Source organism: Calidris pugnax, unplaced genomic scaffold (genome assembly GCF_001431845.1).
Source record: "Calidris pugnax isolate Ruff unplaced genomic scaffold, ASM143184v1 scaffold14, whole genome shotgun sequence".
NCBI classification, from domain to species: Eukaryota; Metazoa; Chordata; class Aves; order Charadriiformes; family Scolopacidae; genus Calidris; species Calidris pugnax.
Genome location: NW_015090793.1, coordinates 5,480,824 through 5,507,212, shown reverse-complemented (window position 1 = coordinate 5,507,212; position 26,389 = coordinate 5,480,824). Strand labels below are relative to the sequence as shown.

The window sequence follows — 26,389 nt, the reverse complement described above, 5'->3', positions numbered from 1 at the left end:
ACCTGGGTTTGTTTAGTATATGGGGAATGATACAGTACCTGGTGTTCAGGTTGGATACGGCATTTAGTATTTCAATTTCAAATCCTACTATAAAATTTTACTTACTGGTCTCCAAAGAATCTGTGAAAACTTCTAGATATTTTCCTGTAAATATCTCTGAGGTCAAATTTGTGGAGTCACACATGCATTGCATAGCTATTGAGAGGCTGATGTTTAGGTGGGACTGAAGACACTTAATGAGTATGCAGAGGTCAAACTTTGTAGTTACTGTAAGTAACAGTAGTTTGGCATTCACTGGTGTTTTGACAGGAACAGTTTTCTGTGACAGGCAGTCACTTTGTGAGACGCCCAGATTAAAATTGTTGTAGAGTGCAGTGACAATGTTTTCCTGCCTAGTGCTTCATTGATACATTTAAGTATATTTTAATAGATGGATAGCATCTCCTCCTTCATCAGTTTTTTCAGTATAAGATTGATTTTATTTTCCTTTTGATAGAATTGTCCATGAATACCTAAGCAGAAGCCCTTTTGAAGCTTACCAAGAAAGTGTGTATTTTTCCCGTTTTTTACAGTGGAAATGGCTGGAAAAGTAAGTTTATTTATGTTTGCATTATAATTTTGCTTTACTTTGTGGCCAGTTCTACTTATTATGCTAGAAATGTTGTAAAGCCCTAATGAATGAAACTGCTTGTCAGAGAAATTATGATCTGAAAGACAAGATGTAAAGGATAGTGTTGATGGGACAGTGAGAGAACCAGTACTCCAGTGGAAGTCCAGGAGTCTTTAAGTGGTAAATTTGCATTAGGTAAATGCAAATTTCATATATCATATAGATATAAGTTTGGCTGTCAAGGGTGCAGTGGCATACCGGTCTTTCTTGGAAATGCTATCATCCTTTATTTTCAAACTTGGTCTAATTAGTGATTAATAAACAGATTAATCTAGTTTTATAACCCATTGGGTAACTAATCAGTTTTTCAGGGTGGTACAGACACAGACCTAGTAATTACAAGACTGCAAGATTTGTATATATCAGAATTTGGTTTGGGCTTTTAAATCAGTACCAAATGAGTGTCCACACTTTTTCAGAAGGCTGAAATTGGTACCAGCTGATTCTAATTAATTCAGCACTGCTGGGTGTCGTGATTACATATTCAAAGGTTAAGGGCTTTACTATTAATTTTATGGTAAATTCCAATTTTCCAGTGTCTTTATTTGACAGAATTAGTAGCAAAAGCCAGGTAGAGAACTGGGGAAGTTACCAATGAACCTTTGTCCTGAGAACAAAGCTGCATCAACAGTCAATGCTCTTTTAGGAGTGTTTTAGCATAGAATGGCTGGCACCTTTATTGCCTCCTGTTATCTGTTCCTCTTCCACTACATCAGTACCTTAACAATTCAGTTGGTGGACTCCTGTTGCCTACCACAACTCTTTCTTTGAAAAACCGGAACAGCAAAGCAAAATCAGAAATGGTTTACTTTTTAAATGCGGCGTTGTGAGCACGATCTCCTTGAAATGCAGCCTCTACGCCAGCATATGGCAACTGAGGGAGACAACTGGAGGTGATAAATTGACGGTTGATGAGAACAGATAAGGCTCTAACTGTAAACAGCACGGGGCCTAATTGATTAGCTTTTCTTCCTGCTATTGTGAATGTCTGATGACCACATGAGGGAGCCAGTGTTTCTAATCAAGAGACCTCCTTTCATCTGAAGTTCTGCTTATTATAAGGCTGTCTTCATGAGGTCAAGGCAACTGTTGTTCAGTAAGATGTCATGGAACAGGAAGGAGAAAATGAAGACAGACCTCGGGGTGGGAAAGGGATTAGTAACTCTTGTAATTCCTGTTGTAGTAACTTTATTTTTCTTGATCAGGCAACCAGTAACCAAACACACATTTAGGCATTACCGAGTACTAGGCAAAGGCGGATTTGGAGAGGTGAGTACAGAAGTATCTTTCTGTGAGGCAATCCTTGAGGAAAAAAAAAAAAAAAGGAAAAAGTTTAATACAGAGGAGGGGCAGCTTTTAAACTCTTGGCTCTAACAATCTACATTTGACTCATCACCTGGCAGACTGTTGTCAATCCAAACTGTTTTCTTTTAATGCATTAGTTCCAGTAATGTAGGTCATGCGCAAAGTTGGAGAAAACTTTCACTGACCAGCAGCAGTTACTTCTCTTTAGAAATCTTATTTGTCAATGAGAATGTAGTTTCTACATAACTGTTATGTAGAATATTCATTAGCCTGGTAGGAAAATCTATAGCTTTTGTTAATTCTGTTTATAATTCATTAGTGGGGTTTTTTTCCCCCTGCATGCTTTAAACAGAGCCCTATATTGAAGGGGGAGAGGGTTACTAAATTATCATTATCTTTCTTCAGCTTGGTTGCAGCATGGGTGTTTGTCCTCTGTCCTGCTTGCCTAGACATATACTGTTACCACAGTCAGGTTTTTCACCAACACAAAATCCACAGTTTCACTCAACTGTTCAACCCCAACAAAAATGGGTTTGCTCCTGTATAATCACTTTTTCTACCTCTGCTACAGCTTCTGTGGCCCTTCAAAGTTGTTTCATGGGTGAAAGCTCTGTATTGAAGCTTACAGACCTTCATTTTCTGAGAGCATTCAAGAGTGAAAAAATAAAATAAAATTTTATCTTCTTTAAGAAAATGCTTTGACACACCTTCCTTCTTTTTTAGGTGTGTGCCTGTCAAGTCCGGGCAACAGGAAAAATGTATGCTTGTAAAAAGCTAGAAAAAAAGAGAATAAAGAAGAGAAAAGGAGAATCAATGGCTCTAAATGAAAAAAGAATTCTAGAAAAAGTGAATAGTAGGTTTGTAGTAAGTATCTACTTCTGATCTTATTCTCTGAAGTTTGTCTTGCTTTTTGGCTTCATTTCAGTCTTTTCCAGGACCTTGTGGGCACAAGACATTTTTTAATCGATTTAGAATGCAGGACTGCTGAGATATATGATTGATATAATAATAAGTATGTTTTGTGTGTGATTATGAGTAGCTCTGTGCAGAGGGCTTTTTTATTCAATATGAAATCGGTTGTAGTCTGCCTGCCTTACAGCCAAAACATTAGGTTGTAATTCAGCATGCTGATGCTACTGAATCTTTGTCCTCTATTTAAAGGTGACCAGATTATTTTGTGGTACTCAGACTCGAATAATCACTTCAATTCTATTTCTGCTGCAGCCTATGACTGAGTATATTTGCCTAAATTTAATAAAGAGCATATTCCACATACTATATTCCATCCTAATTTTTCCTTCTGTTTTTTTTTTTTTTTTTTTTTTGACTGTTATTTCACGATGTGTTTATAGTGACTGGCACTAGGGCCCCAGATGTAATTACAGCCTCTTGAAGCAAAAGTTAGGAAATGAATGCTTTTTTTTTTTTTTTTTTTTTTTTTTTTCCCCCTGTCTCTTCTTCCAATGCATTGCTCTCTCTTTTGCTCTCTGTTTTCTTCTCTTACCCCTTTCTTCCCACCCACATTCCTGTTTTCTTGTAACTAATGCTGATTTCTGATTTCTTTTTGGAGGTTATTGATAAATGCCCTTTCAAAGGGGTGACTTCATGAGAATCTCCCACTTAGTTGCCATTAGAAGTTGCATATCCATTTCTGTGACTTTTAATAGTAGAGTTTTTATATTTTTTATATAGTTTTCATAGCATTCATTACTATATTGCTTATACATTTCAAGCTAAACATGAAATTTGACTAGTATATCAATTCAGGTTATTTATCTTGCTTTTCTGTGTATTAAGGCTTAAAGAGGTATGTTGGATATGAAACAATTAACATAACTTTTTAATAGAAATTCCACAGAATGAAAGTCTTAGTACTTTAATGTGATACTATCACATAAATTATGGTCTGTTAGTAGCTCTAATTAGTAAGCAGTGAAATAACTTATAATGATCAAAGATATGCCAGTTAAACTTTTCCCCCAGGTAATGATTTTTGGTTGTTTTTTTTTCATTGAATTGTTGTCATTTAAATGTTAATTTGAAATGCATTTTGTTTTGTTTTCAATTCCACTTACTGATAAATTTTGTATTGCTGTTGAGATTGGATTTTAAAGTACCTGTGGTAGAGGGTAATGGAAGCTATTTATAAACATATATATATATATGTATTTTCGGATAAACTTTGTGTATTAAAAAAAATAGGAACCCTTGTCCTGAGTAGCTGATTTGTATATTTATTTCATTTTATTATTTAGTACTGGATTTATGCTTTTGAAGGAAGAGTTTGGACTTATTACTGAGTTATTGCCTTTTTGTACTTGTACAACATTTTAAAATACATTTATTGAGTCAAAAAAATCCTACTGACTTTTGTTCCTTCCCTATCAGCACCTCATTCCAAATACAGTGAGAAGAAAGCCTATAAAGAACTACACTAAGTCTTTACTGTTGACAGGTTCAAAGCCAGGGAAATATGTGGTTATCTGGGGAGGCGGAAGGAGCAATAGAAATTACACATTTGATCTAAATAATTTTTTAAGTTTCTCTAATGTAGGGCAGTTCTGAGTCTTGTAGAAGTTCAGGAAAATGGTTTAACAATGCATAATTTCTGAGGTATTAATAAAATAAGATATATGTGCACATTATCTTTACAAAGAGTAATATAGATAATGTGCAGCTGAGGTGCATCATCAGTGAATCTATTGTCTGGATGGAGATGGAGCTCTATGGTATCTAAAAAGATGTCACTAAACTTTAGTATGGTGATAATGTAGGGTTTGTGTGCGCCTGCAAATTCATCTGAATTACTTTCTGTCTTCAAGTACTGGACAGGAGCGATTCTCTTCTTGGCTGTTTTGTTCTTTTTTGCATTTAAAAAGGATTCATATGTTGCCTGTATTGAGAAGGGGAAAAAAAAAAAAAAGAGCTGTGAGTTGTATTGGGGTTTATGAATGAATAATGATTGTCTTCTCTCCTTACCCCATTTTTAGGTTAGTTTATCCTATACGTATGAGACGAAAGATGCCCTGTGTTTAGTATTAACTATAATGAATGGAGGGGATCTGAAGTTTCACATATATAACATGGGAAATCCTGGCTTTGATGAAGAAAGGGCTATTTTCTATGCTGCAGAACTGTGCTGTGGTCTGGAGGATTTGCAGAAGGAGAGAATTGTTTACAGGTGAGTGTCATTTACAGTTACTCGTACCTTGAATTTTCCACATCTGTTTACCATTGAATGTATTAATTGTTTTCTACTAAAGTGAGTTTAGACTTCAACTTCATAGTGAAAGTTGTTTTCGGAACATGGAATTGTATTCTTGCCCACTCCTTAAAGTAGAATTTCACAGAAGGCTATAGAAGGCCCTTACTGCATTGCTTGTTACCCCTAAGAGGATAGAAAGTCAGTTATAATTCATATTGCCCTCTTTCTTCTGTTTTTATTTTATGTTCCTCCAATAAACACTTTATTGCTTTTGTATTAATGCAACTGTCAGAAGCCTCATGAATTGTAATCTAGATTGTATGATTTTGTGCTCTTTTCTGTCTCTGTACATACATTGTTTAACCCCTGGCATGTATTAATATTACAGAGCAAGCAAAACGAACTTGGTGGTGGGCCAAGAACACTTTCTGTATATTTCGGGTGTGTAACACCAAGTACCACTTGTTCTCAAGGAAGATTTAAAGTATAACTTTAATGTTACGGTTTTAGTCTTTTCCCTCCCCAGGACAAAGGACTAACATACACACAGCAGAAAGTGGCAGAACCACAGAATAAATCGGGCTTATGCTGGTGGTTGTATGTGGTTCCCTAAAGAATTTGGCCAATCTTGCAATGTTACGCAGTGTGTTTTGGCAGGCATGTAGGAGGGAAGCAAGGATGAATGGTTTTGCTCATCATTTCCCTCATATGGAGCTACAAGTAGGTCATTTCATATTGCCCAAGTGAAAACAGAACTGATTGTTTAAAATACAAAACAACAATAAAAAAACCCAAAGAAAAACAACAAAAATAAACCCACAACCCTTGTGTTTAAGCCCAACTTGTTAGCTATTTGCTCTACAAGAAGACCTTCAAATGCATAATGTCAAATCTTATTGTCCTCCGCCTGTAATTCCAGATTTTGCAGTGGTTGTGGTTTATTTTGGAGCGGTCTTGATGTCTGTATCTCTGTCCTGTTTTGTGCTAATAAACGATCAGTTTCCAATTACTAGGAATTTGCATGGCATTAAATTTATGAGCAAGGGCAGAAGTAGATTCACAACCAACTCTGAGTAAAAACATTGCAATTAAAATAATGGGAATTATTTTTAGTCCTCTGTTCATAACAAAAATGAAGGACCAAGAGACAGTTGTACGTGTGTTAGTAACTGAATAATTTGTATGCTCGGAGGAGAAAGAAGGGCTTAAATAACGCCGTCAGGTTTTATGATTAAACTTAAACAATCCAGTATAGGACATACTAAAGGAGTTCCTGCCCAATATGTAAACAGACAAAAAGAGACTCTAATTATACCCTGCCAGCTCAACTGTGCTTGAGTACTAAAACTAAAAAATGCTTGGAAAATTTTACGCTCTCTGCAGAATCACTTTCAGCCCTGTTTTTTAATATCAAATGACCAACTTTTTGTAAAACAAAGTTTTGTTTCTTCTCTTTTGCTCATGGTAGGTTTTTTTCTTGATTATTTTTTTCTATATGTATTTCTGTTTGCATCATGCATTTAGGAGTGTAGTTGTAAATTTTACAGTTTTAAAGTCAAGAAGCCAAAACAGGTGGTCATGGAAGTCTTCAGCCTGTCACAATTACAGTGATATGTTACACAATCAAAATTCTCTATTGGACATCGTAATGGAAATGCATTTAAGTAGCAGTACAGTGATTACATATGATTAGCGAAACAGAAAGCTTGGGATAATTTGCCATAATTATTTTATTCTCACCAGAGAAGTTATGCTGGCAGCCTCCAGTTTTGATGTTGTTGGAAGGCAGGGAGAACACAATGAAGCACATTTTCATTGATTCAATGATTTATTTTTCCAAAATTTGGCAACTAATATTTCTCATTTTGCAGGGCATGAAAATGCAGAAAGAATGTTTTTCTTATTTTGCTATCATTTTGAAAGTATTTAATACTGGTAGGACCACTGAATTTCTGAAATTGGAGTGAGTTCTTTTCCTTGTTGCCGTATCTCAAAATCTACTACTGCATTTGTTTTCCAGCTTTAAAGGAGGAGTTTAAAACTCTCTTTTTGGAAGAATAGCTTTCACTGTTGAAGCAGACTGTGACAGCAATTGAGCCGGTTTGCTTGTTCTGTGGTAGCTCGTGAAACTCTAACTTGCCATATGTTGCTGATATTAGAAAAATAAGCAAACAGACAGGAACAGGCAGCAGTGGAGCTATTCATCCATCTGCTACATAAAAAGTCTGATAAGACTTATACAAATCCTGACTTTGCTCTAAGACAGAGTAGGGAACAAGTGAACTGCTTTCCAAAAGAGACTTAATTGGTGGGGTTCTCCTAAGTCCTCAAGGATGGTAGTGTTTTTTATCGGATAAGCTGCTTGGATACCTACATTTTCCTCACAAACTCATGTAGGTGCCCATAGCACCACCGTATGTGCCTGGAAGGTCAAAGATCAGGCTCAGAGACCTGTTGAAGCTGTAGTGGACAAACCAAGTAGCTCCTTGCCTGCCTCGTGCCTATGCTCAGAGTAGACAACTTTACAGTTAAATCCCCTGAAGGATTTTTATTCAGAAACTTTCTCTAGAGGAAGAACTGGTGTAAGCTATAGCAAAAATAGACCACTGCTTGTTTAGTCCAATTTAAAATAAATGTATAATTTCTAAGTCTTTTTAATGAGCCTCTTAGTTTTGTGAGCTTTGGAGTCCTCCAACCTTTCTCTGCTTCATAAGGGAAAACTGCTGCCCCTGTTGCCAGAGTTGCATTGCCAGCTCTCCTTCCGAGCCCGTTGCCCAGTGCGGGACTAGCATCTGTGTATTCCAGCAGAAACTGGGACTTTGGCCTCTGTCATGATGAAGGAAGGGGAAAGGGAGAAGGCTGATACCACAAAGCCAGGACCTCAGACCTAGAATTTATAGCTAAATGTTTCCAAAAGCTTGAATTCTTAGCAAAACTGCTAGGACTAGAAACTAATAGCATTAAAGAGCTGGAATTTTGGCTAGAAACAAGTTTTACTATTGACTGATCAAAATCATGTCAGAACAGCATTAGCTTCTATTAAGCAGCAGAAGTTGCTAGTAAGTATTAAGTTTTAGGTTAGGCTTTAATCAACCTTAAAGGCTATGGAACTCCTTAAACATGTTTACTTGAGTTAACCTGGGAATATATTACGTGCTTTAAAGTAGATGGTTTTGTACCTAAAGTTTGAGCTGAATTTTCTTTATCTTTTTTGGTACCGGTGTGGGGTTTTTTGTTTGGGTTTTTTTTTTTAATTTTTATACTCTGATCTCTCCTGATGTCTCTTGTATTGGAATCTCATATCTAATGTCAAATGATTAACATTATGGGGACTGTCTAGACTTAAAAGTATTAGGAGGAACATGTCTTGCTGACTTTATACAGTTGATCTCATGAAATAATGAAACTTTGACCTGGCTACACGTACTTCAGAGCATCATTTTATTGGTATTTGGAAAAAAAAAAAAGCATACGGATTTCTTGGTAAACAAATATATGTGTATATTTCTCTCATTTTGAATGTAAATTCTGGAGTCAGTCTTTCTGAAATAGCTTATTTTACATTATTCAATCTTTTCTGCTTGTATATTAATAACTTTTTCTCACAACTATACATTTATATACTTATTGTTTTTAATAATATATTTCATTCATAACTGACTCTTTAGCCAAGTGCTGATTTTTGCTTGGCTATTTCTGGCCTTACAATATCTATGGTGGAATAAATACAACTGTATTGCAATCCACATACTTTCTGATGTGTATCACAATTATATATATAATATATATTATGTTTTATACATATAATCTCTGCATATAAATAATATATATATAAAATATGTATGTTCTCCGTAGAATCTGCTAGAGGATAAATCCTAGAAGTAACCTTTGGACAGCTTCTGATTCAGCTATAGTGACTCCACAAATTTTCCTGTGGGGAAGAGGGGTTCAGAATCCAAATATCCCACTGATTTTCTTCTTTTGTTCTTAAAGTAAAAATGTACAAGAAGACGCCTATAAAATGCAGAATTGCAACACTGAATGAATTGCCCTTTTTGCTCTTTCCTGAGTCTTGCTAGCATTTAATAGCTAAAATAAATTTCGTCTGAAAGCTTTTTGTGTTTACAGGAAAGTGGTAGAGACTCTTAAAAAGTTGACAGCAAAGAATCCTAACTAGATACAAGTGTCTAGTAAGCTTTAGAAGCTGCATATCCAAATGAATGGAGGAGGAATGGGAGATACGAAGCTGATGCTTAGTCTTGGGAGTATTACCCTCTGTTGATATTTGATACCATGGGGTGGAATACAGCAAGGGGTCAGCATCAAACTGCAGCAGGCACTGATGTGTTTTACCATTGTGGAATTGTATTGCTTATGCTTTCAGGAGAAATACCTTTCATTTATGAGCACAAATTTGGGTGTAAATTGGTGGTTCTTTATACCAGGATTTTAGTGTTGTGTAGAGAAAGCTTCTCATCTGTGAAATATTAATTGCTGTTGTTAATATAAATGGATTAGAGAGTTTGAAAAAATGGATCTCAAGAGTTCTGTGGTGTTAAACCATTTGCAGTATAGGTCTTCAGCTTCACAACTTTTTTTTTGTATATAGGTGGAAACTGGAAAAATAGCTTTAATCGGAGCGAAGAAGTCTTACATCGCCTCAGTTGCACTTGATGATGGCTAATAATTTTGCCTTTGTATAATTCATGTTTCTATTCTGTTTGATTTGTAGAGACTTGAAGCCTGAAAATATACTCCTTGATGACTGCGGTAAGTAAATATTAAAATTAATTTTGAAATGGGGAATTACAAATCTAATTAATACTGTGCCAGAAATTAAAGTTATGTTTCCTCATAACAAAAGGGACCTAACTGAGAAATGTTAACTTTAGAACTAAATAAAAACTGTCCTTGCTTTTTGGAAAGTAGGGGGAAATACTGTGGTGTTAGGAGATGACAGTGATGATGTTTGGGAGGTCAGTTTCCTGCCTTAAAATAACTACTTTTCCCCTTTTGCTCCTCCTTCTCCCCCCATCCCTGATTTAAGATGGCTAAAATTTTCTTATGGATTTTTTTTTGTCTTTGTCTTTTACTATGAAAATGTAATTTGTTAGATGTGGGGCCAGAATTTTACTTCATAAACTATAATTAAGCAATAAAGAAGAAAAGAAATCTGAAGCATTTCTGTTTAACATTTCAACTAAAACAGGTGTGATGGTCAGTGATGTGTATGTGGCTGGAAGGAATCAAGGAAGTACAAGTAATATGAATAAGTGTTTGTGGGGTTTTATTTTTCAAAAGCCAAATTAATTTTCTTTAATGACTTTGTATAAAATTTACCCAATCTTTTGAATTCACTGTAGAACGTGTGCAGAAATTACCTTCTTCTAAGCTGTGGATGAATAATACCAGTTCTTGTAATTGTTGAGTGTTTTAGTTAAGGCAAAACTGTTTTGAAGTCATTAGCACAATTTATGTTTTTTTAAAGTCAGCATGTTCTGACTGATAAAATACTAAAAAGGTGATGCTTGGGAGAAGTCAAGAGCTAAAGCTTTGCTAAACATCAAATGCATTCTTTCATTTTCCTCTCCAGCAGTATCTTGCAAAAGCCAAAGACTTCTTTGAGGAAAAATGTGGCCTTGCAGGACTGCACTAGAATGCTTTCTCTCTGCCAGGGATATTCTGATCTTGTTCCAGAGAGCACAGGAGACTAATTAGAAAATCGCTTCAGGAGCTCAGATCCTGCACTTGAAAAGGGGTTCATCAGATGTCAGAGAACAGAAGAGCATCTGAGTGAATTTAAAATAGCATTTGCTGCTCAAGAGCATTTAGTTATTTCCAACCAGTATATAGAGTGGCACTTGACTTTCTCCACTCTCCCTGCCCACCCCTTGATTATCTGTCACATGTAAATAAGAAATTAATATGCTTCTAACTAACACTGATGCTGTAGAGCTTTTTGAATGCCAGAGTATATATGCACAAAGGACATTTTGGCATTGGAATGGGCTACCCAGAGAGGTGATGCAGTGTCCACTCTTGGAGGCTTTCCATGAGAATTTAAAAACCCTTGAACAGTTTGGGCTGACTGCTGGCTCAGAAGGTTGTACTAGAAACCTTCTGAAGTTCCTTCCAGCCTGAATTAATCTGTGAATCTGTGATGTTTCTGTAAAGGAAGGTATCCTGTCCTTATATCCAGTACTAGAGATAAGTGTCGGTTTTGGTTTGGATTGTTTTTTTTCCCCTCTGAATCTTTCTACTACAGATGACTGCCAATTTAGTGTTTTAAAAATGAGTTGAAAATGTAATTGTCCTTTCTTCTGTCTAACCTTTTATATTTTTATTAAGGAAGTACATTATGCATTTTTAAATTAGAAACATGTCGATACAGTTCTTGGCTTGAATTGTCTTGAATCATTTGCTGTAGAGTCTGTCCAGCAAAGAGCTATATCTGTCCATGGGGATGTAAGGGAGGGTGGGATGAACTTATTCCCATTGCCCTTCTTGGGCTTTTTCCCCATCTGAGCAGTGTTCTTTGTAATAAATCATAGTCTTCCACTACACTACTTCAGCATTACATAGGTACTACTGTAAATGCCACGCACAATAGGAAAGGTAGTCAACTTGAGAAGTTGGCTTATAAAGTCAAATAGAAGCTGAAGTTATCTACATTGGACTCGTTCATGAGATGGGGAAATCCTAATACTGAACTAATATGTTAAATTAGAAATAAGAATAAGTAGGTTACAGCTAGGCTACTTTTCTTTTGGGGTGGGAGTGGGGATAGCAGTTCCAGTTACTTGTGCTTAGCATATTAGAGGAAAACCTGATGTCTCAGTACAGGCTACAGTTTTCTCATATTTGGAATAAATGGAGTAAATTCTGATGTTTTGTTAGGAAGCCAGAAAGCCAAGTGTTTGTAGTGGGAATGCAGAACAGAAAAATGCAAGCATCTGATGTGTACATACAGAATTTGAAATGAGCAGTCATCATTTCTGTTTGTCCTAGAGTAGCAGCCTATGCCAAAGCCAGCAATTGGAGTACTTAACTGCAAATTTTTTTTGTATGACCTTCAGGAAATCAGTTAGATCTGTGCCTCTCTTCCTTTACGTATTTAAGGGATGGTTGAATAATGGTAAATCACTTTTTTCTAGTTCAGTTAAATAACCTTAGTGGCAGGAGTATATGAATGTTTTGCTGTTTTGGGGTGGCTTTTTTGATGAGGTATGCTACAGATATGTTTTGTTTTAAAAGTGACAATATTTTGTTATTTGCTGACCATGTGTAATTTATTTTAACATAAATAGGACATATCAGAATTTCAGATCTTGGATTAGCTGTGCAGATTCCAGAAGGAGAAACGGTCCGAGGGCGGGTTGGGACTGTTGGTTACATGGGTATGTAAAGTATCCTTTGCTAGTATGTTTTACCAGAAAATTTGCTTCTGTGAATATGTGAATGACTTGTTCAAAGAACTATATTTGTTCTGGATTAGTTACTAGACATTTTATGGGAAGAAAGGTTATGTTATGTTAGATGTTAGTAGTCAATTATAAGCCTGCTGATAAACTTGAAAACTTAACTCTGAAAATTCTAGCTTTAGGTAGAACTTCAAGAAGGCACTGAATTTTTTTGTGAGGTTGAAAGAGATTTAGGGTCATGGGAAAGCAGATGAATTACTATGACGACACAATTTTTTCCATGCTTTGGAAGACATTCATTCTTAGTTTGTAAACAATACCAATCCTAAATGTTAAAGAACTTAAGTGCCTCTTTTGGATATAAAGAGCCCTTGCTGTAGAAATTAACATTTCTTCGAAGTACGGAGGAGTTATGCAAAGATCTCTGCACAAAGCCAAATGAGTGTCTGAGATTTTTTTTCAATATTTAATTAGTTAATTTAAAATGAATTGTCATGGGGATTCCTTTGTTTTTGTTTTGTAGCTCCAGAAGTGCTCAAAAATGAAAAGTACACATTCAGCCCGGATTGGTGGGGTCTTGGGTGCTTGATTTATGAAATGATTGAAGGACAATCTCCATTCAGGAAGCATAAGGAAAGGGTCAAACGGGATGAGATTGACCGGAGAGTAAAGGAAGACCAGGAAACATACTCAGACAAGTTCTCAGAGGAGGCAAAGTCCATCTGCAGGATGGTGGGTGAAGAGACATAGAGGTTTGAAAATCAAATTTCTAATCCTTTTTAAGAGATGAACTACTTTATTTTAACATCTTCTATTGAAAATTTTTCGAAGTTGGAGTTCTTAAATCTTTCTTCAGTTCAGATGGAAATTTGTGATTCCCCATGGATTGTTCAATTATCAAACTTTGAGAATTCAGAACTTTTTTCAAGATGAAGGAAGGCTGCATAAATGGATTTTTCATCACATGAATGAAAAGGTTCAGTACTCCTTGGACCGCATGTAGTTATAGGTGGAGTACAATAGCATGCTCAGCTTTGATACTGTATGTGAAGAAATGGCAGAGTATACTAGTTTCCTTGCCTAATATAGCCTGTACAAGATAACAGCAGACTTCTATTTTGCATGTTCTTAAATTTAGTAAGAAACGTGTCTATACAGAAAGCTTCAAAAGCTTTCTTTACTAGTTTATGCAAAATAGGTGCATTACTTTTTTTTGCCCAGTGGGCTTAAGTAACTCCGTATTTCCTGAAAGTAAAGTCTACTACAAAGTCTGTACTGTAGAGTCTATTTAGCATGGCATCAATTGAAATATTTTCATATCACTTTGGGCATAATTTTCAAATGATCTACTTTCAGGATTCTTTTGTCTACTGAAAAATCTTTTTGCTCCCAGAATGTTGTAGTTTGGATTTCCGGTTCATTTTGATACCGTGATGAGTTTCATCTAATAAAAGGCCAAATAACCAAATAAACTTACTGGAAAGATGTTGTATATAGATTTTATTTTTTATTATTATTGTGGGATTATATCACTGGAGCAGCCATTTTTTCCGTATCTTTGCAGTTACTTGCTAAAAATCCAGGGGAGCGACTGGGTTGCACTGAAGATGGAGCTGCTGTTGTAAAGCAACATCCTATTTTCAAGAATATTAACTTCAAGAGGCTAGAAGCTAACATGTTAGAACCTCCATTCTTGCCAGATGTAAGTAGGTGAGACAGATTTGATTAGTTATCTAAAAAGGCAAGAACTGTCATAATTCTGTGTCAGCAGTCATGTGAACTCCAGAGAAACCTTTCTAAGTTAGTTCAATTGGCAGAAGAATGCCATTGTAGCTATTGATGGCTAGTTGTTTTGTGACATTCTATCTGAGATCACAGAACAATTTTCAATAGTGGTATTGTGTAGGGAGCTTTGTGGCTGATTTCGTAGCCCTTGAAAGTCTACTTCCCTAGGTTAGGTGCTGAACAAATGAAGATTAGCTTTGAAGAAATTACTCTGGATTTGAAAGGAGGGTGACAGAAGATGAGTGAATTATGACAGCCATTAAGAAACCCAGAGCAGTTGCGTGCTGCTTCTGGTTTTGCTATTTCTTTGCTGTTACTTGCAGGATGGATTGAATCACTCAGGTGCCTTGTGACAAGAGTCTTTTAAGTTTTTCCATTTCTGTTTTGTAGCATAGTGTAATTTGGTGATCAGCAATGTCAAATATAAAATTGCAGACATTTAATTCCTGCTCTGCTCAGAAAGTAAAAAAAACAAAACCAAACCAAAAAACCCAAAACACACACACACACATCCCCAACCAACCCAGAATCTTAATGAAGTGATCTTGTATTGTACTGCAGCCACGTGCCGTGTATTGTAAAGATGTCCTGGACATAGAGCAGTTCTCAACAGTAAAAGGAGTGAACCTGGATACTACAGATGATGACTTCTATTCCAAATTTGTTACGGGTTGTGTCTCAATCCCTTGGCAAAATGAGGTATTGTATATTTCATCAAAAACTTCGTTACTTTCTTTAGCACAGCAATATAGAAGATTTAAGAAGGGATATAATTATGAGTATTAACTTTCGCTGTGAGATGTAAAGAAGTTATTTATTTAGACTTCATTGCTGAGAGGCTTCAGAGAAAAGTTTTTCCCAAAACATAAACAACTTGTCAAAAATTGAGATCTATGGTAAATTTGCATAAATAGAATCTCGCATCTTGTCATCATAGATACAGCCACAAAACAGTATTTAGCATCAGTATCACCATATTTTCCTTGTTCTTCCATCACATGTTATTCACTATTGCTGTTCATAGGAGAGGGGTAGAATGCTCTCCAAAGTATTCAAAAGCAAAGAGGTGCAGTGCAAGCTGTTTGTGTATCAGGCCTGTATGTCAATAGAGTATCCAGGTGATACTGCAGATTTCACTTTTTCTAAGGTTTCAAAACAAACAATTAAACATCGATTGAGTCAGACTTTTTCTTAAAGCTTTTTCATCTGTCTAGTGAATGAGTATTCTAGTATTCTGCATAGAATACTAGAATTTTGCTACCTCTGCGTGCAGTTCAGTCTATATTTGGGAAATTCAAATCTTCATTATTTCAGAAGGAGCACTCAGTACAATTCTAGTTACTAGAACTAAAATGAATCTAGTTCTTGTGAATGCCTTCCTCCTATTAGAACATGTTCATAAATTTCTGAAATCAGTATTGTCTTTAATTGTACTAATGTAGTTTCTTTCCTGATATGATTGTTTAAATTTCATTTAAAGCTTGAACACAAAAGATCAGCGATTTCTGAACAAGTCAGAGAAAAAAGTACATTCTCTTTTGTTTCCCTTTTGGTTTTTTTTGCATTTCATTAAGGAGATTTGCAAGGTGTCATTTGACATAGAAAGTCTTCACTAAGAAGCAATGAACTGTTGGAGAAACAAATATTTCCTGTGCTGTGTTGTAATTCTGAAATTCAGGGTATGATCCAGTCATTAAGAAATGCACCACAGCTTACTAACTCTAACCATGCATAGAGGGATAAAGTAGAAAGTCATTGTGGAATTCTGGGGATGGTAATTCCTTGCCTTCAGGGAGTAATTCTGCAGACTTCATTTTGCATTTGTGCTTATTTTTTCTTTTAGTTCATGTTACTGAGCTTCCCCTCAAATCTTTGCTCTCAGTCTCTTAAGAATTCCTCTTCCCCCCCATAATTTACCTAAGGTCATGGTTTACAACAAAAGCAGACCACATTTCTTCTTAATCCTCTTTATGGAACCTCTCCCTCTACAAGGTATACTCATTTGGTTGCATGCTCATTATGATAGATGTGTATCAGTGGCACTCACTGATAAAAGCCAACCTACCTGTGGGCATTAACCCCTCTCCTCCTGACCACGTCTGTTTTACATTTTGGCGTTTACTCCTTCTGCTGCCCTTTCTGCACCCAGTAATTGTGGTTTTAATTCTTTTGTTTTCTGTGTATACAAACACAGATTATTTCAAAATCCCTTGCTTGTCACCAGAGACCTAGCTTCTTTATATGTTTGTTGTTTTTTTAATTTTTTTTCATGAAGTATTACCTTCTCTTTCTCATTGCCTTATTTCTAATTATATTATATGTTAGTTCTGTTTTGATAAACGGTTGCCCAAAACACCAGAATGATGTTTGAGTTAACTGTGGTCAGAGATCAGCTGCTTTTTTCCCAAGAGTGCAGTTTGTCCACTTTGTGAAAAAGTATTCCCCCGATACCATACTCAATGTCATGGTTATTAATAAAGTTCAGTCCAGGGTATAGCAATATTATATTTTTTAGGCTAGACTGCTCTGAATTGAGCAGAATAGATGAAAGGAAAATCAATTTCTAGTTATAAAAACTTGTGCTTATTGCATCGTGGGCAGAAGAAATGCCCAACCACAGCAAGGGAGCATCTGAGTACTTACCTGCATCATAGTGCTCTCATTGCTCTTTTTCAGTTTGCTGAATGCACAAGGAGATAAATTTTGCCTGCCTTCATGGAGCTCTGCGAGGGGTGTAGTTTGGCTGATGAATTTGTAAGTTTGTTAGGACTTCCCAGCCAGAGCAAATAGATAATACATGGGATGTGTTTTGAGAAGCTTGTATGTATATTTCATTTATATTTCATATGTTTTAAAGATGATTGAAACGGGATGCTTTGAAGATATCAACGCATATGAAACTGATGGTACTGTGTCACCAGAGAGAGAGAGGTCTCCTAAGCCAAAGAGAGGCTTCTTTCACAGACTTTTTAGTGGAGAGGTAAGGGTATTAATTTATTTCATAAGAAAATTACCAGTAAGACCACCCATTCCATTTTTTATATTATTTTGTGGTAGGAAAAACAAGTTGTTCACTGAATACTGAAACTAACTAAATCCAGTTTATTATGATGATGCCCCTGTACTGCGTTCCAGAAACTGTAGCAATCCCTCTAACTCCAGGAGTGGTTCCTCCCTCAGCCTTCAGTCTTTCTCTGGTGTCTGCTAGCTGTTAGCTGGGGGAAAGCTAGTGTATGCTGTTAATGGCTGTGCTCTACATCTTTCTTTCATGAAGGTTTGGGTCTTGCTTTTTACATATTTTGCCAGTTTTTAGAAAAACTCCTGGGGAGATGACTTCAGAGATAATTGAGGCCCCCTCTGTAAAAGGGGGGCCTCATTTCTGTTTGGCTGATGAATTTGTAAGTTTGATAGGAGTACCCAGCCAGAGTAAATAGATAATACGTGGAACATTTAGAGGCATATGAATTGAGTATTTACCACCTAAAAGACACCTGGCATATTGTGCTTGTTTGTAGGTCATGAGATTTTTTTTCAGTTGAAGTTGTACACAATTCTGCTTGCTCAGTGTGACGGCACTCAGAGTTGGAATTATCTTGAGAAGCATGAGCATATTCCAGTAGAGAACACTTCTGCAGAAATCACTTTTGCTTTCAAGCAGAAATGGAATTTTTAAATTGCCAGGAGCATATCATTAAGTAGCCACAACAGGGCCATGTATTAAAATTGCATGATGATATTATTTTTTTGTTGTCAGCTGGTAATTCACCTCTCTAAAATGGTACGATGCTAATGGAATGTATAATAGTACTGTCATTTTTAGTTCACCTTTTCAAATTCACTTTTCCCCCACTTACAGTAATGGAATAGAAGGAATGGTTAAGTGTACTAATAATCTTGCATACCTGAAGTTAAAGCTTGTGTCTTACTGTAATCTTTTCAAGCTGAATCAGCAGGATTCATACTGTTCCAAGATACGGGTCTATGTATTGAGAAAGAATAAAAAAACCAAAAAACCAAAAAAAAAAAAAAAAACAAAAAAACCCCAAAACATGGGTTGAGAGTCTTAAGTTGGTTTTGAAGTAGTAAGACTGCAGTTAATTGTCCTGTTAAGTTAAAAAAAGGAAAGATCTTAAGGTTAAATGCAACTTTAATGATTTGAGATTTGGGTTTGGGTCATGGTTTCCTTATTCCCAAAGCGTTTAGTTAGTATGAAGTAAAATGTGCTGGAAAAAGAGCCACACAACCTCCACCCCAGCCTTTCTGTGCCCCATGAAACACACAAACCAGCAACAGTGTCAGTTCTGCAGCTCAGTTGTCTCTTTGTCTTCTCTTGCAGGTCTGCTTTAAATCCGATTGCAGCGATGATGAGCAGGAGTCCTCCAGACTTTAAATCATTTTACTCTCATCAGAAAGGATGAGCAAACTTTAAATGTTTTATATCTCTGTAGCAAAGTGTATTATATATATTTTTTATCTGAGTTCAAGGATTTTTGTACATTTGTACTTCATTTGTTTTAAGATGTATATTTTCACTAAAGCTTAATTGTACAAAAAGCAATGAGTGCCATTTGAGTGCGTGTGTTTCTGTATGTATTTGATTTATCTTGATTTTTATTTTTTTTTCCAGTGGAATGAATGTAGAAATACTAAAAGGATTTTAAAGCACAGAGATAATATCTATGGTATCAATGTAACTTGACTTTGTATGCTCCTGGTAAAACTCTTCTTGTTCATTAGGATCTTTATTAGGAGTCTTCTTAACAGTAAAATTGCTGTGCTGATAAATTTCATAATTCTGGTATTATCTGGCAGCATGGCAGTGCTATTACCTAATGTATCTCTCAAGCAACTGCTAAGGAAAAAAAGGAATTCAGTGCACTGTGGCTAGCTATTATGAATTGCTCTCTACTATCTGGCTCTGCAGAATGTCTTTCTGTATTTCTATATATAGAGAATTCTGAACATGTAGCTTAATGCTGTAACCAACCGTATTACTCCATTCTTCGCCGTTCTACCCATCTTCCACATCCTCTCCATACAGTTTCTTGACATGGACCATGCAAGTAAACCTATGCCAAAATTTTATAACTATATTTTGAGTACTTTGCTATCTTTCCTAAAAGGATTTCTTTTTACCTGTGGGGACACCTTTTCATTTTTTTCTGTAAATGAGATTGTTTACAACTCCGTGTAGGATGTTACAGTTTTATAATGGGTTCAAAAACAAAGCATAGGGTCTTGTTAGTAACCTCTTCGCTGTTTATTATGTTGTAATACACAATGTTGCAGAGTTGACAGCAATCACTGCCAATGAGAGAAGGACAAGGTAGTATTAAGTATCAAATTTAATTATGTAAATAATCTTTTCTGTAACCTTAAAAAACTTAAACATTAAAGCCTGCCTTTAATGATTGCTTAATGCAGATGTGGAGCTGGTATTGAAGTTTTAGTTATGATTACCTGATGTTCATTAGCAAAACTGCTTCCAGCTGTTTGGAAGTTTGTCTAACTTCCTTTCTTTTGGACTCCAAGTATGCCAGACTTCCTTTTTATTTTGTAAAGTTTCCGGTAAAACTACTAATCTGTGTATGAGAATGAATTTAGGTAACACATTTCATTAAAAGCCTTTTCCGTTTTCAAAATCTGAATTAGGGATTTGAAATACAATGGAATAGCTCTTGGAGCTGGAGACGTGACTTCTTGTTACATATTTTGTTCTATATTCTGGATATTCATCTCCACTGAGCATGCATTTTTTTTCCTCTCAAATCTCTAGGGCACCAACCAGACCACACTTGTATTATACACAGAGAGCAACTCAATATCCCTCTACCTCAAATAGGTCTCTGCTTGTGATCCGCAGACCCACTGCAAGAAACTTAAGCTGCTTCTGGGAAACTCAAAAGATACATTTGATACTCAAGCCTGTCGTCAGGTTTTAATTCACAGTATTTTGTCTCTAGTGACAAATGTTTTAATGGGTCAGAATTTGAAAAAAGTTTTGAAAACGAGCGTGTTAACAGAATCCTGCAGGGGCTGAGCTGCTGTCTACCTGAAATTGTTCCTCTTGGCTGCTGTGCCATGGAAATGAGGAATGAGGCTCTCTGCTGTGTTTTCAGTGCATTTTTCCCACTGTCTGAAAGAGCAGAGGACAGCAAAATGACTGCCATAGAAAGTACAAAGGGAGAAATTGGCAGAGGGAGAGTTTGAATGAATTACTGGAAGACAGTCTGATGCAATAGTGAAGGGATGGGAAGCTTGACAGAAAGAGAAATATCTGAAGTAAGGGTGTTGGCTGGAACCATTATGTGTGAGACAATGAGCTGGCATGGTCTGACCTGACCCTCTTTATTATATACCACAATAACAGTAGGACTCCAAAAAGATGGGAATGGAAAAATAGGGAAGTAACAAGTGTTTTTATAAATACCTACCTGGTTGGAGAAGTGATCATCTAGCTTTGATTAAGAGGTATAATTTTTTAAGATCTTAGGTTTGCTGTTCTGTAGCAAAAGTGACATATGGGGTGACAGTCTGGATTTCATGCCTGCTTAGACCAACTTGAAATTTGGGCAAGAATACCATGGACACAAGCTGAGTAATTCTTATGAAGAAAATATAGGAATTGGCTTTAATAAATAAAAAACCCCTGAAAGTCTGTTTATCATGTATTTCAATTTTTTTTTCCATATTTGGGGAGGGGGGGCAGATCTTAACTTAATAAATAAAATCAACTTCTCTGTTTTGGAGTGCTGAGACTTAACATTTACTCTCCAGGGATCTGTGAAGAAAAAAGGCCAGATAAAGAGAAAAGGGAAGTTGTTGCTAAGAAATGGTTATTTATATGTCTGCTTCTTTGGACAGGGAACTCCAACCATGCAAAAAAGCAGAGGATTTGTTCATTTTTGTGAAGCTTTATTTTGTTTCATTTCAAAAGTTTTCTTTCTTATGTTCTGAAGAACATGATTTAATTGTTTTTGAGTAACTGCATGTTTGCAGGATTAGGACCTAAACTCCTTTAGGTTTGTTTGCTTTTTTCCCCCTGTAGGTTCAAGATGGCATTTTTCTATTATAAATTTGTCCCTTTTGGCTAGAAATGTAACTACATAATAATGACTAGGTATTATCTATTGTGAATCCCCTAATGAACTAGAAAAGATAAGAACCTGGAAGGATCAGCATCGCTCTCCTTGTATGGTACTTGGAGATTAAGATGTTACGCTGTTTAACCTAAGGTGACTAACATGGGTTAAATCTCTTTACGGGGATATTAGTAGCTTGGAGATGCATTTTGAAAGTGGGGAAAAGAGTAAGGAGAGGGGAGAGCACCTGAAAGGAAAATATTTGTGTTATACACTTAATAAGAACTTTGCTCTTGATTCTTATGGGACACAACTGAGACAAAGAAAGGGGAAGGCAGCAGGTTGTGGTTACTGATTCTGTACCCTTTTATTTCCATGAAGCTGTTTGGGGTTTTTTGGTTTGTTTTTTTTTTTTTTTTTAAAAAAAGCCAATGCCAATTCTTGTCATTCAGAATGACTTTACTATACCTCCATGAATTCAAATTGTAGATTCATGTGTTAGAAGGCTTTAAGACAATCCACAGCCCAACTGCTTTGTTCTACTGGTGCAAGATACGGAAAGATCTATGGAATTCTGTGGAGACACTTAAGTGAGATTAACCCTCCTTTTCTGTGGCTTGTGTTTCCAAGGATTTGTGTAAGTCAGTCTTAATGTCTGCTTGTGCATACCTCATGAATCTATATATTTAGATCAAAATTTTGAAACTGTGAAATGATGTACCAGTATCTTATTGGTTTACTTAATGCTTTTGAATGTTGTGACCAACAGAATAGAATCTTCAAGCCTCAGGGTTGTTCTCTTTCTATAAAAAAAAATTGTCTGCTTTTTTTTTTTTTTCATTGTAGTGTTCATAACAGAGATGGTGTTATGTTTCTGGATTATAACAACAACGAAACAGTCTCAGATGAAAAAACGAGCACTTAAAAATAATGACTGTAGAATAATAAATAGGAAAAAAACCCATGGTATTTCCATAACCAAGAGAGCACTATTGGCAAATCTTAGCTTTTAATAGAAGATTTTGTATGGCTTTTTATTTCTGAAGCATTCTTAAAACAATAGATTGGAAGGTTTGGGATTATGAAAGAGAATTATCTCCATGTCAGAATAAAATTATGTCTAATTTGAGAAATCAATGATAGAAGCTATTTAAAACAACGAAAATCCATTTTTAGAATGCACTTCAATTACTTTTCAAACAATACTGATGTAAGAAATTTCTCATTGCCATTCGTACAAAGAATACTGTTTACAAGTTACTAAAATAAGTCAATAGAAGTAATATTATTTTGCTTTGGTTTACAATTTAGTATTATGCTAATTTAACATGGGAATTACCACCTTCACTTTAATATAGATTTTCAGAAAATACTTTTCTTTAGGAAGTACTCAAAAATGGAAGTAAAATTTAAAAATTAATGGAAAGCATGTTTAAGCTAAATTAATGTTTACTCGGATTTGAAATACCTACCCATCTGATTTTGGTGATGATGATGTCTCTTCTGCTGAATGTACAATTCTTTTTTTATTTCGTAATTGTTCTTATGGCATATCTTGAGTTTTGCACATGAGATGTAGGTAACTTTTCTCATGTTCCACATGTGTCCAAAACACCAGAATTCTTTCCAAGTGTAGCAAAGCTGACTCTTAAATGCGATGCGTTAGTTCCAGTATCTCCAAACCACTGAACTGTTCTTGTATGAGCTGTTTTCCTGGATGTTCTAGCATTGTTATTCCTGAAATAAAAGCAAAACACTGCCACATATCTCAACCACACGTATTACTGTCTAATGTGATTTATTTGCCATGCCTGTCATGGTAGCCAGGATAAATAAAAGAAAAAATGTAATTTAAAAAAAAAAAGTTTCACAACTTGTTGTAGCGGAGGAGATGTGTATGACATGCAGTGCAAGTTCTTTACCAATGTAAGATTGTCAGGTCCAGGGGAAAGTGCCCTAGCTCTGCTGTATTTTCTCAATTGATACCTTATCTTGTGGTCTGAATCTTGATTTCTACGTAAATTTCTGTGTGAAAAGACAGATGGGCTGTTTTTCATTAACATGGTTACTGTGATGACGCAGTGAATGTGAATGCAAGGTTGGTCAAGAGTAGCTGTAGCTCTACTCGTCACCAGCCTTATTCTGCTTATTAAATTTCCTCCTCTAACCAAAGGAAACTAACCAGACTTGAGAGAATTGATGCCTTAATCTCAGTTGGATTTGTGGGGGTTTTTTTTGTATCAAATATTTTTCAACAGTAGGCTGCTTGTATTTTCAACATCTTGCCCTGTTTATGCAAAGGCTTTCGCTGCAATTTCATGGCATGAGTTGAAGGGCTAAGCGCTCAATTACTAGTACAAAGCAGCTTCAAATTAAGTGACATTAGCAATAATATAACCCTGCTACAGCGTATCACAGATTATCTGTGCGTATGTCAGAGTACATGGGTCAGCCCTCTCATGAAGTCTGTTGGATTGAGTCGTACCAATCACCTGCTGAGCTGTTTGTGGAAATGCAGAAATGCCAGCCCAAGTGGGACTTTGGGACAGGGTGAAAAATTTTCTTGATGTGCTTGTCCCAAGTGTTCTTAAAAACATGAAGTCAAGAGGTAACCTATGCCTAGGTAGCCTGTGGTCACGTTAATGATGTTCACGTGTGTCTTATAGACAAAGTAAAAGCATGTTATGATGGGTTTTTATCAGAGTTAGGTTGGTGGTTGGACTAGATGATCTTAAAGGTCCCTTCCAATCTAGACAATTCTATGATTCTATGTTTCTTCTTTTTTTTCTCCTGGAGGTTGAGATTAATTTATTGTTGCCCACTAAATTACGTATAACCTTTTAAATATTCACTGTTGCTCCGTTGAGGTTGTGACTTTATTTTTCTTTGTGGTAACGATGGCTTTACAAAAATGCCTGTTCTCTAACCCTGCCTGCTGCTTCTTGCCCCCTGCCAGTTTTATGTCACTTTTTTTTTTTTCCTCCCCCAGTGCAGCTGCGATTGGAACGAGGATCGGTGACGTGGTATGTGGACCAGTAAATTTGACTTAGGAGAAGGTACTGCTAAGGTAAACCTGATTTCCCTGAGTTCTCTGCCGGAGGAGGAGGAGGAGGGAGAGCAGTTGTGGTGGTGGGCAGGCAGTGCCTTGGCACTCCCGCCGTGAGTCAGCAGCCCCGAGGGGACTGGCACACGCTTTGATCTAAGGCTTCAAAACAGGTTCCGCAAAGGCTGACTTGGTTGGTGGCTTGTTTTGTCTTTGATAGGAGCTTATGCTCCTTTTAATGTGCTTAAATTGATTTCAAAGCGTGGAGTGGCACATGCAATTATCACACAGTATGCAGCGCTCCAGCTACCCTGTCATCTTTTTTATTTTTTTCTTCCATGTATAATTTGCTGAATAAAAAATTCATGATCGTCCATATGTTCCAGAGAAAACTCTCTGCAAGCTTTATCATAAACTGATCAGGAGCGATATTCTTTTTACCTTAAAAGCTCCCATTTTGTCACATGTTTATAACAAAATAAGGGTTTTGCTCTTAGGTTGAATTGCTTTTGGTACTGTAGATAGGTTTATTTTCAGAGGGACGTTTCGGGCGGTTCATCTTGTATTTACATGTGAATGAAGCTAACTTTATTTATAAATATAACTGTTTATAAACTGGCAGGGATCAGTAAGGTGATTTTGTTAGGGCTTATGTTGACCTGAACACCCAGAGACCTGAGCTTGTCCATCCCTCCTGGCAGTAACCACCTTGGATACTAAGTCATTAACTGGGAATTGCTTTTCCTGGGAGTTCCTGGAGCGGTTGTGTGTTTCCATTGCTGGAACCCATTTCGCGTGGTCCAGAAGCAGGTTCCATAGCCAGTTCTTGCCCACTGTCCTCTAAAATCTGTGTCAGCAGCAAGGCATAGTAATTAAAAAGAATAGAATCAATGATTTAAATGCTGTCTGCTGTATGTTTAATGTGTGCTTTAGGGGTATCCTCTGATACACCAGCCCCAGCCCGCGGGAGGACAGGGGTGTCCTGTTGCAGTAAGCGTTTCTCTGCGCTCCGTGCAGCCTGACCTAAGCCTGAAGGGCCGGGATGGCCCTTGGCGAGCACCCCCTGCCCCGTGGGCCAGCCGGAGAGGCGAGCGGGCGAGCTACGGGCTCCCCCGGCGCCGCAACTCGCTGTACAGGCGCACGGAGCCTGGGCTGCTGACGGGTTGCGATGGGCGCCGGGGTCCCACCTCTGCAGCTGCCCGCGGGGGAGCCGCCTCGCTGCCGGGGGAAGGGGAGGCCGCCGCGGCCCCCCCCCGTCCGGTACGGAGCGGAGAGCGGCCCGGGCCAGCTGCGGTGGCGGAGCGGCCGCCTCCCTCCCCAGCAGGGGGCGCTGTGGTGCGGCTGGCGGGCTCTAGGACCCAGCGCCCCCTCCCCGCTCAGCCGCGGCGGGACGGCCCCGAGCCCTCCGCACGCGCTGGCGCCTGCCTCAGCTCTGGCGTTGGGGAAGGGGCGGGGCCCCTCTCTCTGATTGGGCAGGAAGCTTGTCGCTCCCCCTCCCGCCCCGCCCCTTACCGAGCCCGCGTGCCCCTGTGTATACGTACGTCAGGGTGCGCGTGACACCAGGGCGGGGGTGGGGGGGAGTGGTGGGTGGTGTTCGCGGCGCGCGCATGCGCATTCCAGCGCGCGGCTGGGGTCCCGCGGGACCTTGCCCCGGGGTGGGCGGGGCAAGGGGGCGGGGCGGCGGCGTGGGGACTGACGGGAGGCACCCAAGATGGCGGCGGGGCGGCTGGGGAGCGCCTGTGGCCCCCTGCGGCCTCTCCCTCATTCATTGCGGCAGTGAAGGGGCGGCGCGGGGCGGGCTGTGGCGGCGCCTCGGCTAGGCTGAGGGCGCCGGGCGAGCGGGGGAGAGCGAGGCCGTGCGGGGGAAAAGGAGGGGGG

The 26,389-nt window shown here is 37.7% G+C and overlaps 1 protein-coding gene across 2 annotated transcripts in view; it reads left to right on the top strand.

Moving 5' to 3' along the window:
- GRK4 (G protein-coupled receptor kinase 4) overlaps positions 1-23,245 on the top strand; it is a 40,954-nt gene extending 17,709 nt beyond the window's left edge. Inside the window, exons 6-16 of one of the 2 annotated variants that reach the window (XM_014936033.1) lie at positions 497-589; positions 1,876-1,939; positions 2,699-2,839; positions 4,966-5,156; positions 9,913-9,950; positions 12,488-12,577; positions 13,125-13,333; positions 14,166-14,303; positions 14,948-15,085; positions 17,244-17,366; positions 18,723-23,245. In XM_014936033.1, the coding sequence (XP_014791519.1) occupies positions 497-589; positions 1,876-1,939; positions 2,699-2,839; positions 4,966-5,156; positions 9,913-9,950; positions 12,488-12,577; positions 13,125-13,333; positions 14,166-14,303; positions 14,948-15,085; positions 17,244-17,366; positions 18,723-18,776 (1,279 nt within the window). In that variant the 3' untranslated portion in view covers positions 18,777-23,245. Of the gene's footprint in view, positions 1-496; positions 590-1,875; positions 1,940-2,698; positions 2,840-4,965; positions 5,157-9,912; positions 9,951-12,487; positions 12,578-13,124; positions 13,334-14,165; positions 14,312-14,947; positions 15,086-17,243; positions 17,367-18,722 lie in introns of those variants that run through there. The other variant, XR_001411263.1, reaches the window with a different exon arrangement.
- Positions 23,246-26,389: the final 3,144 nt, after the last annotated feature.